At 43.4% G+C, this 20,267-nt stretch overlaps 1 protein-coding gene across 2 annotated transcripts in view; it reads left to right on the forward strand.

Annotated features, from left to right (window-relative positions):
• Positions 1 to 18,800, forward strand: part of OSBPL1A (oxysterol binding protein like 1A) — a 117,219-nt gene extending 98,419 nt beyond the window's left edge. The window contains exons 25-29 of one of the 2 annotated variants that reach the window (XM_015420745.1): positions 6,066 to 6,182; positions 7,787 to 7,910; positions 10,471 to 10,561; positions 16,075 to 16,098; positions 17,762 to 18,800. In XM_015420745.1, the coding sequence (XP_015276231.1) occupies positions 6,066 to 6,182; positions 7,787 to 7,910; positions 10,471 to 10,561; positions 16,075 to 16,098; positions 17,762 to 17,864 (459 nt within the window). In that variant the 3' untranslated portion in view covers positions 17,865 to 18,800. The remainder of the gene's footprint in view (positions 1 to 6,065; positions 6,183 to 7,786; positions 7,911 to 10,470; positions 10,562 to 16,074; positions 16,099 to 17,761) is intronic. The other variant, XM_015420746.1, reaches the window with a different exon arrangement.
• Positions 18,801 to 20,267: the final 1,467 nt, after the last annotated feature.

Below are 20,267 nucleotides of genomic sequence, written 5' to 3' on the forward strand. Positions count from 1 at the left end.
CCTGACCCCGGCGGGCGGGCGCGCCAGCGGCCGGTGGCAGGTCTGACCTTCCTGGAGCAGCCGGAGAGCCGCGCGGAGGAGGCAGCAGCGCATGGTGGCCGCCGGGGACGCGCCGGGGGGGCCTGGTGGGAGGACTTGGGCGAGCACCGCGGTGCCCTGGCGGGAAGAGTCGGCCGGGTGGGGAGCGCCGCCGCCGCCGCTGCCGCATTCCGGTCTGCGCCAGCGGAGCCGCTGGAAAGTCCTGCCCCCTGCCGCCCGCGGAGGCGGAGAGGCCGCCGGGGCTGCTAGCTGGGCGACCACCTGGCTTTCAACGGGTGGGCCCTCGCTGCTCTTCCCCCCCTCCCCACGGCTCAGAAGCGGCGGCGTTGTTCGCAGAGTTTCCAGGGTTTCCAGGGTTTCTCATTTTTCTGCAGGCGTGGGGACCGCCCTACGTGTCCCCAAACCTCTCCCTGCCCCCGAGGTGGCCCCGGAGCGCGGATTTAGATATCCGCATGCACGGGGCCACTTCAGTATTAGTATAAGGATGGAGTTGTTCAGGAGAGCTTTTTTATATATATAAAAGTAACAAGGCTGTACTATAACAGAATAGGTCAGGGTGCTGTATAAAGTGAAGGGGACTGTTGATTGTATAGGATGTTTTTATCAGTTGCACATATTACCCTGTTGATGCTTGTTTTCTACTGATGTAACACCAATTTTCTTTATTATATCCACACTCTATATCTTGCCTAATATTCTGAACTCATTCAGATTTTGCTAATCCTAGTACATTGTTCCCCTGACCTGAATGGCTCAGGCTAGCCTGTTCTCATCAGACCTTGGAAGCTAAGCAGGGACTGCCCTGGCTAGTATTTGGATGGGAGACCTCCAAGGAACACCAGAGGCAGGCAAAGGCAAACCACCTCTGAACATCTTTTGCCGTGAAAACCCTAGGGGGTCACCGTAAATCAGATGTGACTTGACAGCACTTTCCACCACCACCAATACTTTGCTCATTCATTGTCTGCTCATTTTGATTCCATTTGATTGATCTGGTCCATGGGGTCGTGAAGAGTCGGACTCAACTGTGCGACTGAACAACAACATTTTGATTCCAATTTGGTGTAGTGGTTGAGAGCGTGGACTCTAATCTGGGAGAACCGGGTTTGATTCCCCACTCTTCCACATGCAGCTGCTGGTGTGACCTTGGGTCAGTCATAAATTCTTTCAGAGCTGTTCTCTCAAGGGCAGTTCTCGAGAGAGCTCTCTCAGCCCCACCTACCTCACAGGGTGTCTGTTGTGGGGAGGGGAAGGGAAAGGAGCTTGTAAGCTGCTCTATGACTCTAAGGATGGGGTATAAATCCAATCTCCTCCTCTTCCTCTTCTTCTTTAAGTTACAATAGAAAGTCCAACAGACTTTCATACAACAAACTCTTCCCTCCAAGTATTCTATGAAACTTAAGCTGATCATGATTTCAAGTAAGTAAGACAATACATCAGACTCTAAACCACTGCACAAACATGACTGATCCCCAAAGCCAGAGTCAATTAATACCCTTTGAGGAGTTCCCCATACTTGACTCCCCCTCCCTCCTGCTGCAGAGAGCAGGAATAAACGGAATGACTGTCAATCATTTCATGGTGAATGTAGCCCTACATATACATAAGTTAATGGAGAGGTTAAAGGTGTGGGAAGGAGGGACACCCCTATTCCTCCATTCATAATTTGTTAAGCAGATGAATGCTGTTTAAGCAAAGGCAAGCAAGCAATCTTCTGGAAGTCCTCCTCCTCCTCATTATTATTATTATTATTATTATTATTATTATTATTATTATTATTATTATTATCTGTATATGGGTTGATTTACACTGTGTAATCCGCCCTGGGCCTCAATGAGAAAGGCGGGCTATAGAGTAAAAATAAATAAATAAAAAGGAAGTTTATATAATTTATGTTCAAATATATTATATAGATCTCACGATAGATCTGCACATATAATTAACGAATCCAAATGTAAAGGATTACCAGATTTGAGTATTTAGCCAAAGTTGGTATATACGTATCAACACACTGAAGAAATCTTGAATAGCATACACAAGAATATTGTAATAACAGTTTAAACAATACTTTAGTATATAATAGACCTGTGCCCAACCATCCGTTCAATTCCTTCAGTTCCTTGTGGCCCCTGGAAAGACCATTTTCAGGGTCATGAGACCCATGTGGAGGATTAGTAATGTGAGTCAGAGGGCTAAACAAGGGGGTGAAATTATCATCCTTCCTCTTCCGCAAGCACAGTTCTATGGGATGGTTTATTTTCATCCCCTTGTTCTACCTCACTCCAGCCATTAGTCTGTGGGCCACACTGTATGTCGGTCTCAGGTAAAGTGGCAAAACTGCCTTAAGTTTTTCTGAAAGTTGTATGTCCGTGTATTACGTTTTGAATTTAGAACCCTAACCCATTCTGATTTCTAGCTTAAGCGTTTTATGATATCGTGAAGATGGCTGAAGCCAATTTTTCCTGACTTTTCTAATTTGAGCTATAACTTATAAACCAAGTGACCGCAATTTCAAAGTGTTGGGTTTTTTTAACTTTTAAAGCACTGCTGGAAAGCTAATAAATAAACCAATAACTAATACCAATAATGCCTGTGTCCAGTTCTGCTTTTGTGGTATAAATCAAAGAAAGTCAATTAATCCACATTTTTATAAGGTTTACGGCGCATGGCACTTTACCTAACACAAATAGTCAACTAAGGTATATTAGACGATTGTAACTTTTACCTTTCCAGTGAGCCATAGTATGAAGAAATTCATTTTGATATGCAAGTTAGGTACATGAGAACAGATCTATATTTATGTGATTTTTATCCATTGTAACAGGATAATAGGTAACTCTGTGTTACTGCAAAGAAACATCCTTTAATTTGGGGGAGTTCAGCAACTGTTCAATATTCAAATGTTTTTGTTTTAAAATCTTACATTAACATCTTTTTGTTCAAAACTATTTTGAATGTTCATCATCACTGAAATAATCTTCCAAGTCCTCAAGTTCAACTGCCAAGTCCACATTGGTTTTTTTTTCTTCTTCTTGTTTTCTTCTGCAAATACATTTTTTCCCAATACTCTGGCAAGCACAGCCTTGTTAGTCTTCTGGATTGATCCATCTTCATTTGCAGGGGTCCAAGGCAAAGGCCCCAGAGGATAAACTAAGAGGTTTCTCACATGCAGCTGTCTGCTTTGCCAAGGACTATATTCCCAAAGAGGTTTCAGTCAGACTTGAGTTGCTGATAGGCTGGTTTAAGACCTCATTAACAGTTGACATTTCAGTGGACAAATAGCCAATATTGTTTGCACAACTGTGACATCATCATGGACAAGAATGCTAATTCTTGTCAGGCGCATGATGATTGGCATTCGTGGTTTGACATGCATGCCATAAGCCATATCAGATTCTTCTGCAAAGCTCGGCAGAACAATGTCTTGGTGTCTACTTCTACTCTATATATTTTGCCAGTGTTGTACTTTGGTACCATAAATGACTGGCTAGAAATGCTTCTCTTCTTGGTTTTCATCACATGATATTGATGTGGGCAAATGAGGCACAATGATGTTCACCTGGATGGCAATTCCATTGATTCTGTGTGATATCCCCTTGTCACTATGTATGTCATGTCTCCTCTGACTACCATTATACCAACTAGACTACGGTAGCTTTAAAGGGAAAAATTTATAAACACATACACAGAAGAAGCCACCGCTGGGGCTATTAACATATTATTACTTATATATGTGGCTTTTTAGAGAATAAAATTCATGAAACGATAGTGTTAGATTTGTAAGTAAAACTATGTGCATATTGAAAGTTGCTGAACTCACAAAATCAAAAGATCTTTGAAGTAACTCGAAGTTACCTATTACCCAGTTTCATTGGATAAAAATTATATAAAATGTGGATCCATTCTCATGGATCTATCTTTTTCATATCAAAATGAATTTCTTCATGCCAAGGCACATTGGAAAGGTTTAAAAAAACTACAAATGTCTATCTGGGTTAGGTTAAATGCCATAGGCCATTAACCTTATAAAAATGTGGAAAATAGAGTAAAAAAAAAATATGTATTATACCTTGAGATGTGAAGGCGGGGGAGAAAAAACAGAGAAAAACTCTTTCTTTTTTCTAGTGGAACTGGAAATTTGGGGGAGTACTGAAAAAACCTCCTATGAAATATTTTCTCTTTTAGAATGAGTGAAATGGTTTTAAAAACAAGTTAGGCATGGTATAAACGCATACAGCTCTTAAATCTAAGATACATTTCTGCACATAGAAGGATATCTAGTCTTCATGAGAGGAGCATGCAGGGCTTTCCTTGCTTTTCAGCTGTTGCATACTTTCTGTTGCCCTTTTGACCTGACTTGTGGTAGATTTCTTCACCTCCCTCAAACCATTGTGACACATATTCCCACAGATTGGGTAATAAACAGCTTATTGCCCTAAATTGCTGGATGGGAAATATTTCTGCACCACAGCCCCAGAGGAAAACTGAGTTTCATTGTGAACTGAGCTCTCTCTAACCAGAAAGCAAAAGTTAAGGTACATATGCTAAGGTAGCATAGGGTGTATCAGCTTGCAGTTTTCTCTCAAGTGTTGGATATATTTGCCATTGCCTGTATATCGATAAATACATCAAATATTGCAATTTTATATGCTAAGAAGGTTATAAAGGAAGCATTTTATGTTGTTAAAGGAGTACAATTGGTTTAGGTTTGAGAGAACTGTTAAATATTGCACATATTTCAATTTTTTGCAGAATTTTCATCTTTTCCCGGGTTAAAAAAAAAAGGACAAAACCTTTTTTTCCCCTCTGTTGCTTCAGAATTTACAGAAACTTTACATCTCTACTTATATCAGAAAAATGGTAATGGATAGAGGCATTTTTAGTATTAGTTATTTGTATGGGAAATTTGCAGGAGTACTTTAAAATCTGAAACTGGACACTTGGTTCTTGAGCTGTAGCTCAAACTAGAAAAGGTAGGAAAATTGGCTTTGGCCATCTGGACGACATCACATCAAAACATAATGCATATAGACATACACCTTTCAGAAAAACAAAAAGCAGTTTTGCCACTTAACCTGATACTAATATCGTTTTTTGGCTCTTAGCCCACGAGGACTGTATGTGGGTCCCAAGACCACTATTTTTTGTATTGTATTCAGCTTTTTTTTAAAAAAATGTGTATTTTGTGTATGTGTGTGCGCATGCGTGCATGCATGCACGGAAATCATGGCTGACTTCTGGTGACCCCTACTGGGGCTTGGATGTTCAGTGAGGTGGCATTGTATTGCCTGCCTCTGTGTCCTGGCCCTGTGGTATTCCTTGGAGGTCTCCCATCCAAGAGAGGGTGAGGATCAGCCCTGCTTAGCTTCTGAGATCTGACGAGATCGGGCTTGCCTGGGCTATACAGATCAGAGCTATTGTATTCACTTTTTGAAGTGAAAACTGCAGTTTTGTAAACCTGTTGGTCCACAGCAGGTCAGTGGGGCTGCAGAAGAGTAAATATAACAGAAATCAAAACCTTGATTCACTGTTGAGTACTATCCTTGTTCAATATTTTTAACCGTTTTAAACTTTTAAAATATTTTTCCTGCACTTTAAGAATATGGGAAGCAGTGAGTTTAATGTTGTTTTTCAGAATTTTAGAATGACATCCCATCTGAATTTATTTACAATTTATTTAAAATTTAGAAATTTTTAATTTGTGCAAACTGCTTTTCAGATTTTTTTTCTTAGAGAAGTCCAGCCCTAATATCTTTCAAAGGCTGGCTATGTGTATATTGGCATCGGCCAGAGTGTTTCCGCAGATGGAAGGGTTTCTTTCTGCCAGGGGGAGACAGTGAAAAAGTCAGGCTTCATGGGTAGAACATCTTCTCTCTGGAACTTTGGTGGATCCAACCCTTTATCTGTTACTGGGTGCTTGGTTTATTTTAAGGACATGAGGTTTTCTGAAGTGTGTCTTTTTCCATATGTGGGCTTTTAGACGTGTTCCTTATTAAATACATAATTATTGCCTATGTTTCTTGTAGATGGGTGGTTCAGATGAACCAGATGAGGTGCCTTTGCCAGATTCTGAAACTGTGTGTGTTATTCCTGGAAGTGTTTTGTTATGGAGGATAGCTCCAAGGCCAGCAAACTCAGCACAGGTAAGAAAGAACCATGTTGAAAAGGAACTCTATTTTGTATGTTTGTTGGTCTGCTCATGAAGCTGAAACACCAGAAAAATGGTGTCCTGCTGCTTCTAGGAAAGGTAGGGGAAGGAATCTTGCCATGTGTGGGGAAAATTTGCACTGCAATTTAGTATTGGTAATTTAATGTAAACTCCTTTCTTCTCCAGCCAGCAGTCCATCACTAATGAGGTAGCTACATGTAATATGGCTGAATAACTCTCATAGAAACCTCCTGGGTAATGCCTGGCATCCCGGATAAGAAACTTAGTTCTCCCCCTCTCATCCATGCTTATGTGTTTTAACTCTTTAAAGATGTAAGGTTCTTCAGTAAGTTCTCACGTAGTTGTGGCCTGCTGTCTCACAAGAGTGCTTCCGTAGCATGTACCAAAATTAACTAAGCAGCTCAAGAATGGGAATCATCCTTCTATTGCAGCAGCAGGAACCCAGGGCCAGCTCACCCGCTAGGCGAACTAGGCATTCACCTAGAGCGCAGGCCGGCCCCTAGGGTGCCAAACTGGACCCCAAGCGGGCCGCCCACTGGGGGGGGTAGGGAGACTCATGCCAGGGGGTGGGGGGAGAGGAGGAGTTGGCGAGGCGGGTTGTTGTGGCTCTGTGGGTCTGTCCAGCCCCCCCCCCCCGCTCCGCCTGCGGCGGAAGGAAGGAAGGAAGACCCCCGCTCCCTCCCCCCCGGGGACTGCTTGGGCCAGGGCTCTGCTCGTGTGCATCTCCCCTAGCGGACCGGGCGAGTGGGAAGCCAACCCGGGCAGGGGCGAGGCTAGCTTGTGGCGCCCGGCACCCCCCCCCTCCCAGGCGTGTTTCTGGGAGGTCTCCAGGCCTCACCAAGAGGTTGGCATCGCCTGGAGGGGTGTGGGCACCACAAGTTGGCCTCGCCTAGGGCACAGAAACACCTCGGGCCGGCCCTGCAGGAACCCACCATATGGCTGCTTTGCCGACAACTTCCTATTCCACTCAAAGTGACAGTGTTGTTGTGAAAATAAAATGTTGAAGGGGACAAAGCTATATGTCGCTTTGGGTTCCCATTGGAGAGAAGAGATGTGTGTAAATTAAATAAATTGTACGTGTTTGCTCCTAGTTAGAACTAAAAATCCCTGAATACAGTGGGTCAGAACTGGATATCTGTACCAAGAGCACAAATGAGTTACTATGCCTGCTAATGAAGACTTGCTATCATGTTGGCAGCCTGTAGTCATCTTGCAAAATTGAGTCCTGACATCTTCCCTTGTCTTTCATTTCCAGTTGAGGAGCCCCCAACCAATGACACAAATATCCATCCTCCAGTGCCACCCCTTCATGTGTTTTTTAAGTCTGTTCACTTTCCATTACTCCAGTCCTTAAGGTTTTCCTATTCAATCGTTTTAAGCAAATGTCATAAGCATGTCCCTCCTTTGTTCTCCAAGGCCACTAGGATGAAAACTTTGAATAAAAAGGTCCCCAAATCTGATCCCCAAGGAACTCCATTAGTTATTTCCTCTGAGCTTAAATACCTACTAATGGTTGACACTCCATAATAAAATAAAAGAACATCTGTAAAACATTAATTTGTTTTATTCTTTTTTTAGATGTACAACTTCACTACCTTTGCATTGGCTTTGAATGAACTGGACAAAGAAATGGAAAGTGTTATTCCTAAAACTGACTGCCGATTGCGACCAGATATAAGAGCCATGGAAAATGGTGAAATAGGTAACACACAAACTGCAGTGTAAAATGCACGTATATACAGTAATAACAGTAAGATATCTACATCCAAATGCTGCATTTTACAGGGCATATCTCCATGTATAGGTGTATTTTGTAAAGCATGTTTTACCTAGCCCTTTAGGAAGGAGTGCCTCCATTAATGAAACACACATTTACCTGTGGCTAATTAGAAAACACTTGGAATCTTATTTTCATGTAGTCTTTAATGTGTTATGCTTGATCTTGCATGAATGATGGATGCTGTCATGCTACTGTGTGTGTTTTTTTCTCATGATGAACTTGCCTTCACAAGTGTATAGTAGTAAATGTTTATTGTGTGTGTCCAAAGGCCATTACAAAGTTGTCCTAAATAAAACATAGCTAAAAGAATAAAAATAATCATCAAGATAAGATGCCACACAATTAAAACAGAATACAGACCTAGATTTGAAGTTTTAGACACCACTTTTGCATGCATTTTGTTGGCAGCCAGAGCATGTTGGGCTGCTGTCTATGTACTGTATGGGTCTACATCCACAAGAGAGAAGATTATTTTCTCCTCAGCTATGCATGCAGTCAGTTTGGCTAAGATGGCCACCAGAAATTTGTATCTGGGTTCCCAATATAGAGGACAATGCAACATGTATTGAGGAAGATCCTCAACCCTCTACCATACCACAGACACAAATACGCTGAGCAACCTGCTTGTATGAGTAGCATCCTGTTAGGCGGATGGCAGATTGCGTGGCTGAAAAGAGAATGGCTGTAAAGGCTGATCTTAGGTTGTAAAACGTGATAGATAAATAATGGGCTCTACTGTAATCAGGCCCGTAGCTAACAACTTTTTGCTCAGGGGGCCAATGTTTTTCTCAGGAGGTCAGTGGGGGGGGGCCTGCCATTATATGTCTGTGCGGTACTGCCTCGCGCCCTGGCCCACTTCCGCTCACCTGTGCAGTGCCTCCCCGTCCCACCAAAGGCCAACAGTTCACACCTGCCCGAGTACACGGGACACGACTCATGTCCTTGACATCGACAACTAGTTTGCGGTTTCTTCTCCCCTCACCATTCGCTCCTTGGCAGAGAAGGATTCCTCCGTTCCGCCCCCGGCTGGCATTGCCCTCAAAGCCACGCACACACACACACACAAGCCAATTCTGAGTCAGGCCCCCTCCCTGCCTCCTCCTCCTCCAAAGGGCTTGCCTTGCTGGAGATGCCCCATTCACCGCCACAGAGGACGCCACGCGGCGCTGTCCCTTTAAGGCACATGAGGGAGAGTGCGAGAGAGAGAGAGAGAACCCCTGCCAGTGCATCACTAACAACCCCTCCATTAACAATCGCCACCTTGCCTCCTCCTCTGTGGCTAAAGGGCATGTGGGTGGGCGCGTGTGCTACGCTGAGCCGGGGGAGGGGAGTTAATGAGGGAAGTGGGCAAGCTGAGTGGCAACCTGGAGCTCACCGTCTACTAGGAAAACGAGGAGGAAAGCTTCAAGCAGTGGCAGCAGTCGGATGCTGGCAGTAGCCAGTCCCCACATGCCCAGCTTCTTCCGCAGAGTCTGTGCGTGCCCCAGGGCCAAACCCTGCCGCCTGCTCGCTTGCTTGCCTGGGCTGACTTCACCTTGAGCCTGGCCATCTAGAGCTGGGGGAGGGGGGGAGAAGTGATCGATTGGGGGAGGGTGCCTGCAAAAACTGCGGGGGGGGGGCAGGCCCCATGGACCACATGTTAGCTACGGGCCTGACTGTGATCCACTTTGGGCTGTTTGTACCAGGGCGAGAATTTGGAGCCTATGGTTGTATGCCTACCTGTCAAGGCATCAAAGGGGTATACCCATTCACAGAGTTTGGAGCTAACCTGGGGAATCCCCAAGAGTCAACTAAAAAAGCATACTATTGTATCTGGTGACCCAGGTGCTACCATTCTGGATAAGGGTGAAACATTGCCTTGTGAGATGGGAGGCTGGGGCTTTTGTCTGCTTATGCCACAAATTAATTAAAGCAACATATACTCGATCCTTCTTGAAGGAAGGCCAAGGTCAGCAGCTGCTTTATATACTTGCCCAGCCCATCATTAAGAAGCATGACATATTTTAGTAGTGGAATAATCTACTACTGTGTAGTTATTATCCAGTTCATAAATGGGCTCTTTCTTTCTTTCTTTCTTTCTTTCTTTCTTTCTTTCTTTCTTTCTTTCTTTCTTTCTTTCTTTCTTTCTTTCTTTCGTATTTTTGCATTTGTGTGTGTGCCCATGTCTGGAAGTCATGGCAACCTCTGGCGACTCCTAATGGGGCATGGAGGACGTTCGGCTTGATAGCCTGCCTCTGCCTCCGCCTTCTGGTATTCTTTGTAGGTGTCCCATCCAAACACTTGCCAGGGTTGGCCCTGCTTAGCTTCTGAGATCCAAAGAGATCGGGCTTGCCTGGGCTATCCAGGTCAGGGAACTTGTAGGATAATTCTTGTTGCAAACAAAACAGCTTTAGAATGGGTGGCTATGGCTGTTTCTGAGTATTGCAGCTACCCATTCTTCATTTCAGATTATAATTTAACATTTTTTTTCTAACTTTGTTAGATTTAGCTAGCGAAGAAAAGAAACGGCTTGAAGAAAAACAAAGAACTGCCCGTAAAAACAGGTCTAAGTCAGATGAAGAGTGGAAGACGAGGTCAGTGAAGTGGGGGTGAAGTTTTTCTGTAACACCTGTTAATAAATATTCTGGGTGATCTGAATATGTCAGCATTTTATTTTAAGGTCTTGCTTAGGAGGTTAACAGCTGAAGAGCTAATGAAGCTACACTCTGGCTATCAAAATCACTGAGACTGAAAAGCCTAATGTTTCATACTTTTCCATCAGGAATAAACATACTGTAGTCCTCAAGAGTGAAAAGTAGCTCAGGCTCCTGTGATAAAACTCGGAAGGAGTTCTGCTTTCTTGGGTTAATTTTCTTACTAGAATTTGTTGACACATTTTAAAAGTTCATCAGGCCTTGGATTCAGCATTTGCCCCTGGTATTTAGGGGGGAAATTATTTTGCCCCGGGGGGGGGGGGGGTTGAAAAAAAAGATTAAGTTTACAGATGTATGTGACTCGTGAGGCTTCCTAGTGAGAACTCAGAACTATTATTTTTATTTATTTATTTGTTCAGTTTATGCCCCACCCTCCCTGCCGGAGCAAGCTCAGGGCGGCTTACATAGAGATTAAAACACATAAATAGCAAATTATACTTCAATTTATTACGGGTCTATATGACCAAAGTCTTGACCAAAAGAGAATGCAAAAGGGGTAAAATAGGTACATAAAATTGACATAAAATATGACAAGTACATAGTCACAATCAGTAAACATATAAAACGCAGGCATAGCCCAGAGAATAAAAAAGGCCTAACTACACTTGGGGCGGAGCCAATTAACTAAAATCCTCCGAAGATTAAAAATCGGTGTAGGTGTTTGCAAAGATGATAAAGCTTTCAGTGTTTCTTGAGAGCGGCAACCTTAGCCAGGAACCGCGCCACGTTAGCTGTTATCAGTCCATCGGCATTATAAAACAATCATAAGACAATCCATTGTCATAAAGTGCTAGTGACAGATCTAATACTAATAGCAATGCTCACAGATGGGGGAAACAATCATAATGATGGTCTGTATTGATAGTCTGCTCGTCTTGGTCTCTGTATTTATGCACTGTCACAGGCTGTTGGTGGTAAGCCGAGGGCCAGGGCACTGTCACTTTTCAGTTAAGAGTAAATTTGGGGAAAGAGAGGTGCTGGGTATCTACATCACTCTGTTAATAATGGTAGAGGTAGACACAAGTCTATGAAAAGCACATCATTTCCTTCCAGTGTTCAGTTCATGTTGTTTGATCTTGAGCACATTCAAAATGCCGTCTGCATTTTATTTTTTTAATTTATGAGGTAACTTGGTTCTGTGTGCAACTTTTTGTTTCAGCAATAATAACCATGCTTGAATACCTGATTCTTCAAAATAGTACACCAAGTGCATTGTATTTTCAAGTGTGTTCTGGGTAATACTTTCCAGCCCACGTGAACCAACTCCATTTTATTACAAACCTTTGCTGTCTGCTTGCCTGCATATATGCAAGTATACACCCACGCAACACCTTAGTTATCAAACATATGAACTCTTATGTGTGTCTCAGAAAGTAGAAAGATGAGGGAAACTGGAAGCAAGTAGATGTGCACACAAACGAACACACCTTGACATCTTTCAGTTCAAAGTTTATTTTGATACAAGATCAGTAATAAGGATAAGGATAAAAAATAATAAAATAAAATCAAAATATAGAATAAAATAGAGATTGAGTGCTGATTGTGAGGGGACAGAGACAGGGACGTTATTCGCCCTTTTTTTGTGCGCTCATTGCTTCAAAGCAAATTCTGTTTTTCTCTGTAATGTGTACCTAAGGCTGCATTCCTATACATATTTAGAAATAAACACAACTGATTAAAATAAGACGCATGGATAGGATTCCCTCAAAGGATTTCATTTAAGTCAGCATCGTACTGTATGTACTTTAGAGCATACTAACTCATAGTTACATCTTCACTGTAGATATTTTTAAAACTTGGAACCATTATTTAAAGTACGCTCTTCAGACTGAGAACTTTGACTCTGTTTCACAAGACAACTTTAGGGAAACTGTGAAATCCTCTGTTCAGCATCTACTTGTTTATATTCCTTTGCTCCTGGTAGGGCAGTATCCACTATAGGGTGGAAAGTATGAGCCTCATATTTGCTGAAAGGCATAGATGTCATCCAACCAAGACAGCACTCCCATAGCATGGTGTCATCTTTGACTGGCATTTCTATCAACGGTGTTTTTCTGGAGAAATCAGGTTATTCATGGCCACTTCTTCACCTCTGAAGCTGAGGGATGGATATTTATATATTTGTTTAACAAAAACAGAAGAAGCAGGTGAAAGGAACAAAAGTCTGTGCCGATCCCAGTTTTATCTTGCTGTGCTCAACTATGTGAAGCATTTGATTTTCTCCAAGGAAGCCTGTTGGCTCTTCAGTGGATACCAGAAAGAAAGTTAAGTTAGGCACAGAACATTAAAATGCTGACATGTATTAACGTAGGGTGTTTTATGTGGATATGCAAGGCTTAGAGCTCTTCGCAGTTTGTTTAAAAATAGGCCCCACCCCCATCGGGATCCCAATAGCAGGAAGGGACCGAGGAAACACTTCTCACTCTGCCTCCACGTTCCTGCTCTCTAAGGGAGACTTGTAATGGTCAGTAAAATAGAGACCTGTGATGCTAATTGCCTGAATTTTGGGGTTTGGGTCCGGGTGAGGAGTGCAGTTTCTGACAATTAAATCCTAACTGGGTGTTTCCTGTTAAGACTAACAGAAACATCTACTGAACTGATTAAAACTGTAATGATGAATTTTAAGCATAGTTAAAGAATCCAAACAAAACAATTAACTAAGAAAACCATCAAAGTAAGATTTTTATGTGCATCCCTAATGACTGTTAAAGCATTCAGTTTTAGCCCATATTCATTCATGTCAACTTTTTGGAAATAATTTAATTATTTTTGGCAACATTGCTGTTTTCTTCAGCCATTCATCCATTTCAACAGGATGTTCTGATGGCTTGTAGTCAGGAGGTTAATGCACCCAAGTAACCCTGGGCTTATTGTACAAAGAATGTGATGGGCTGAGTTGTTCTGTCCCTAAGCTGCTGATGTCAGTGTCATGAGACTCTTTAAGCTGTTCTTTTTGGAAACCAACTTATCTGTCTTTGCAATAAAATATGCACTTTGAAAATGTTGCAATGTGAGCTGCTCCTAAGGCGTTTCAGAACTTGTGGTAGGACTGTCCTTTGATGTGACATAGCAAAACATTTCTTCTCCACATAATTGAGAATTTCCACTCACACTTCTCCCTGGAAACACCTAAAAGGAGTTCCAGCTATTGAACAAGAAGACTAATCAGATGATTGATTTTTAAAAGGCAAACACAAAATTTGCACTGGTGGGTGTATGGCAAAAAGCATCTTTCAGGGGGGGGGGGGGAATCAGTGGGTGGCCAGGACAATGGCACATTGTTCATTCATAGGAAATCATGAATGCCTTGACTTGTGTGTTCTGATCTCCTTGGTCACTAACCAGGCTAATACTTCGCAGGCTCAAGCATGTACAGGGACAGAACAGGGTTACCAGACTGAGCTGCTGAAGAAAGATTTATTTCCCCTAGTTTGAGGATGCCTTCAGTTTTCATTTCGCTTTACGTTCTCAGGCAGAGGTTGTGATTTGAAAGAGGTAGAGAGATTTTTAAGGTGGTGGGAGCTGCTTTTGTTGTTTCTTTTTAAGCTGAGCCTGTCCCTCTACTCTGTCCTAAATTACACAAAATCTGAACAGGAATGTTGTGAAGCTGAAGACTCGAACCAAATCTATTTAGTCATTTCCTTTTACATAAGGTAGTTGCCTGAGAACCCCCCACCTTTTTTTTTTAATGTAATGAAAATCAGGTGGTGATTTGGAATGTCCTCTTGAGGAGGGCATCTTTATTTGGAAGCCTTCATTCTGTTGCTACTTGTCAGGGTATCTTTCAGGATTCCAATAATTAAGATTTAGGAATGAACAAGTGGTGACCCGCGATACTCACAGTGGGGGAAATTCCCCTCCCCATCTTAATTATCACCATTGCCTATGGGCCAGTTCAGTTTCTGGCCTCTGCTGCTGGGCCTGCCGTAACTTCTTCTCCCTCCTGCCCCTCGCCACTGCTGCTGCCATCCTCTAGGCCACTGCAAATCCACCCTCTCATCAGCAACAACTCTGGCTGGCCCAGCACAGCTCCTGGCTTTGGCTCAGCGCAGCTTCTCTCCCCCATTGCTTCTGCCTCTGCTGGAGATGCCATGGTTCCCTCCTCCTCCTCCTCCTCCCCATTGCAACAACCCTTGCCAGGCCCTGTGCACCTCCCAGTCTCTACTACCAGGCTCACTGTCATCCTCAGGGCTGCCAAGGCTCCCCCCCCCATTGCCGACAACTCCGGTGGGCCTAGCACAGCCACCAAGCTTTACGCCACTGCAGCTTTTCTCCCCCATCACCACTACCAATGCTGAGACTGCCATTACTCCCTCCCCCCACCATTACCCACAGCTGTTGTCAGACCCGGCCTGCCCCCCCCCCCGCCTCTGCTGCCAGGCTCCCTGCAGTTCCCCTAAATGCCACAGTTGTTGCTGGGCCACTGCAGTTACCATCCCCCACAACTGCTGGCACTGCCATCTAGAGGAGGTATGCTTTTTTTTATTTGGGGGGAATTTAACCCTCCCCAATGTTGGGGTTTTTTAGCTCTCAGATTTTTTTAACACAACTGGGGGATTTCCCAAGTTGGCTGGAGAATCTGTTGTCAGTGTGGCCCCAATCTACAGATTTAGATATCTGCAGATGGTGGCCACACTTGAGAAATAGATATATAGATATTGGAATCTTCTGGTGGCTTGAGGCTCTAAGAGACCATTAGCTTGGATCAGACGTAGTGGCAAGCCATGCATGAATCTGGGGAATCCTTAGGCTCCTACAGTCTTGCTCCTCTTGTATCTAGCCTGATAGATCAATCTGCCTTTTGTGGCAAAGCATACCTTGCAATTACATGCAAATCCTATTCAAACAGGATTCCAAAGTGGACTCCAGGGGGGGAGTAGTTTTGGCTTAGTAAGCTCCTGATTGGCATGCAGAAGGTTCCAGGTTCAATTCCCAGCGTTTCAGTTAGTAGATGATGTAAAAGACCTTTTCTGAGACTTGGAGAGAGACTGCCAGCTGAGTACACAATACTGATCTTGATAGACCAGTGGTCCAACTCAGTAGCAGTTAGCTTCATATATTCATATGCATGTGGTTTAGTATTGGTTAAGACACATTTTGCTAGTTTGGACAGACATAAGGGCAAAGTATGGCTTGCTGTGAAGATATCTAATTAGATCGCTCTGTGAAGGGGAGAGGAGAGCTTGAGCCCAGCAATTCCCCCTCCCTATGGCTTTACTGCAAAATTTAAATACAGCACATAGAGGGGGACAAAAGCTAGTTATAAGCAGACCACACTGCATCTTTGATGTTCCCTTCAGTTGTGCCATCAAAACCCTTTAGTGATAATGTGTTCTAATTCAAATGTCTTTTTGTCACCACAAGTTGCATTTTTGTTTTGTCTTTTTCCAAAGTCAACCAGTGGCCCTGGCTCCCAGGTTTGATCCTTTCTAATACGTATTTCTGCTTGCTTTCCTGACATGCTTGGCTTTGTGTTTAAGGTTTAGAGTTGTGTCCAGTTCCTGTAAACAGTGACATTCCCTAATATGAATTTGGCCTTCTTCCCAATTAATTCTGGCATCCCTTTTTCTAAGTCAGTTGAGATGACTGTTCTGCTCCCCCCCCCCTTTCTGAACAGTGCTGGAATTTTGCATCGCTTCTATTAAATAGAGATTGCATGTATGTTGATATGCAGGATTTCTTAGGATCCACCTCAAAAGGAGAACAGAGGCTTGTCATTTTTCCCACTACCATAGCATTTGTAGATTGCCAAATAGCACTTTAGATTATATAATGAGAGGTTTCCTTATGGTGACTCATTAGTTTCTTGCTAATGTCCTTCACATAAGCAAGTTCTGTGCTTGCCAAAACCTGCGGCACAGTCCCAGCATTTCACAGAATATGGTTAAATATTGGGTTGGATCCAGTGGTCCCTCAGGCAGTGATAAACATGGATCTTCCCCATTTTCCCTCTTCCCAGCAGCCAGTTCTGACCCTAGTATCATGGGACCCATGTGGAATAATGGCCATGTGGGAAGGTGAGCCCCAGTGAGGCGGGGGATGGCAGGGGAGTCTCGCTTCATGCCTCTTTTTCACTGGCACTCCACTGGGGGGTGGGAGTGATTTTGCCTGCATTCCCTTTTGCACTGCAGTGCACTGACCAGCATGACTATTGCTCCATACATGTGCCATGACTCTGGGAGTGAACTTCCCTGGGCTGAAAGTGGCTGGCCGGGAATGCAGAAAGTGGTCTTGCTTGCACAAGGATTAAAAATCACTGGATCGGACCCCTTTGTCTGACTACACAGTTGCAGTCAAAAGATTGCTTCACTGTATGTGGGGGCGATGAGGAAAAGTAAAAACATATAGTGATGCTTTCCTGTTACAATTCAACCTAATTGCAAAGGCATATCTGAACGTCTTCTTTCTTTTGCCATCAAGTCGCAGCTGACTTATGGTGACCCTGTGAGGTTTTCAAGGCAAGAGACGTTCAGAGGTGGTCAGAGGTGGCTTGCCATTGCCTGCCTCTGCGTCGGGACCATGGTATTCCTTGGTGGTCTCCCATCCAAATACCTACCAGGGCCAACCCTGCTTAGCTTCTGAGACCTGATGAGTTCAGGATAGCCTGCCCTAACATTAAGGATGCATTGTGAGATGGATATCACACAAGGAAAGACTCTAGAACTGCTGCTCACCAGTCTGTTCTCTAGGTAAGAGAGAGCAGGTGGTTCTGAAGAGGGAACCCACTGAGAACCCCCTTCCCAAATTTGCAGCCCTCCTTGGTTATCAGCTTCTTGAAATGGGACTTGAACTGTTTTGCCTCTTTACTTCCAGTGGAAACTAAACACCATCTGTCTTTTCTTTTTCCTTGCTATTTGTTTCAACTGGATACAATAGTAGTTACTAGAGGAAATGGAGTGATTCCATTAAGTCTTCCTTAGTGTAGACATGATGAGGATGATAAGGGTACGGAATTTCTAGTATGTCTATTTGAAAAGTCATACACGCAAGATAGAGCATGTGGCACTCTGCATATCTCCTTGCAGGGAATATATGTATATATGCACTTTCTAAATGTGTGCCTCTTTCCCCCCCTTTCAGGTGGTTTCATCAAGCTCCTAATCCCTACATCGGTGGACATGACTGGATTTACTCTGGGAACTACTGGGACAGAAGCTACTTTAACTTGCCTGACATTTATTAAAATGCATTGGGAAGCCTGAGGCTAACACAAAACAAGTCTAAATCAGTTTTCAGTGTTTTCCCTTGTTCCTAAAACTGACTTTTCATTGAATATGCTGTTAAGTAGCTTCTGCAGCAGCTATGGTGGCACAGGATTGTTCCTTGGGAAGAAGCCTTTTTATCACTCTCCCTATATTAAGTAATATATACATATGTACTTACAAAAATCAATTATGGGTGCTGTATGCGGGAGGGACCTAGCCACGTTTGCTGAAGGAAGCAATAAAATAAATATTCAGTCACCCAGAAATGAAACACCTTGTCTTTAGGTTAGTGATAGCTGTGGTGACTTAATGGAAGCTTGAGGTTTCTTATGAGACAAATACCAAAAGCACATTCATCAAATGCAATACTCCGCTGGCATGAAGGGCAGGTCACTCTTGGGAAGTCTGTCTTAATGTTTTACATCGTAAAATACTGGATTATGGATAGTGAGGCTGGAAATGTTACTGTCCCTGCACCAGCCACCCTTCCCCTCTTAACTCCCTGAGGTCTGAAATAGGGTAAACTGGTAACATCATTCAGCAGTGTCTATTCCATGTTTAGTGCAGTGTTTTCGAATTTGCTCTTTCATGTCTTATTACCATGCTTGTATGCCTAAGGAATTAAGAGCCATTTAAATCTTTGAAAGTTGAATTTGAACTAAGATGAAGTATTTTTTTTAAAATCTGCAATGCACTAGGAGAGCGATGCCCAGCGCTGTCACAGGTGGGTGGGGAGGGGGAATTGGCCTAAGGGGTTCTAGTGCACTTGGGGCACTTGCTGCCACCAGCAACTACTCTGGAAGGAAGTCGTCTGCATTTCAAAGCCAGTAAGGCAGGTCTAAGACTACTGTACACAGCAGATTTACCCCTTTCTTTGGGGTTCATTGAGCTTTATGGAATTCTATATTTGTATAAAACTGGGTAAATTCCATAGGGCTTGCTGCTCTTGTATAATTTAATTCATGTTTGGAAGTATAGTGTTAACTGAGTAATTTAATTGCTATTAAATAAAGGCTTTAAACTGTCCCTGTGCTGGAATTTCTTAGTTATACTGGGCATATCGCCCCTTTACAGTTGTGCACCATGGCTGCATAATTATCCTTCCAACCGTGTGGTTTGTTGCAATGTCTGAGAGAACAAATCTAACATGCATTATTTACAATTAGTTGCAACCATTTTGTGTGACGGTCATCTGATTTCCATATCACTGCGCAGTGTTTCTTTAGGATGGGCTTAGGAGTCCACCAACTTCATGCAGGCAACCATCTGCCCTAGTTGCCCAGTACAAAGAACGAACCTTCTTTCCAAAGCGATCAGAAAGGGGAAAGGTATCTCACTTCAGGCAAGACATATAAGAGGTAGACTTTTGTCCCATTGTAAGTCACTCGGCATGCCAGAAAACTTGGAGGAAGGGAGAGATCCTCTGGAAAACAGTGGCCAGCACTGAAGACACTCACAGTGTTGTTGGTTGTGTGTGTGTGCGTGTACAAAGCCTGTGTGGACAGTGTGGCCCTTGCCCTGGCGGAACATGCTCCCACTTGAGATGAGGGCCCTGCAGGACTTTCTACAGTTCCGCAGGGCCTGTAAAACTGAGCTGTTCTACCAGGCCTTTGGTTGAGGCGGGGGATGTTCAACCATTCTGGCCTCCCCTGTCCATGGTCCCCCTCCTAGTGCCCTTGCGGTTTTGGGTACTATTTGGGCACCAGAGTTTCTTGGGATACCCACTATTCCTTGCTTGACATGAGGCATGAGTTTTTGTTATTATCAGTTGCTGCCATTTATTATTGTCTGATGGCTTTCTGTTGTAAGCCACCCTGAGCCCACTTGTGGGGTAGGGCAGGGTATACATTAATAATAATATCTATTTTAAACTTTGGGCCAAGGTTTACAGTAAATCCTGATTTTTAAAAACAAATTAAAATTTCATTTATACCCCATCTTTCTCCCCAGGGGGACTGAAAATAGCTTATGTTGTTCACCTCTCCTCCATTTTATCCTCTCAACAACCCTGTGAGGTAGGTTAGACTTGATGCATGTGACTGACCCAAGGTCCCACAGCAAGCTTGCAGAACTGAGCTAAGATTCAAGCCTGGCTTTCCCAGATCCTAGGCAAAGCCCTAATCACTGCACAACACTGGCTTTAAAACATTTGGTTACCCTGCTTAAATTTTTAAATAATCTGTATTACACCAGCAAAATGTTGTTTTTAAAAAAGTGCATTCTGATTCAGATTGTTGGCACTGCTTTTATTGATTGCTTGTATTAGGTAATCAATTTCTTATTAAAGATGCAGGTTCCATTGTGGAGTGAAATTCAGACAGCACCTCTTCTCAATCTAGAGGGGGGAAATACATCTCAGTGAAATTTAAGCACTGCTCACT

Source organism: Gekko japonicus, unplaced genomic scaffold (assembly GCF_001447785.1).
Source record: "Gekko japonicus isolate JY-2015 unplaced genomic scaffold, Gekko_japonicus_V1.1 scaffold1602, whole genome shotgun sequence".
NCBI classification, from domain to species: Eukaryota; Metazoa; Chordata; class Lepidosauria; order Squamata; family Gekkonidae; genus Gekko; species Gekko japonicus.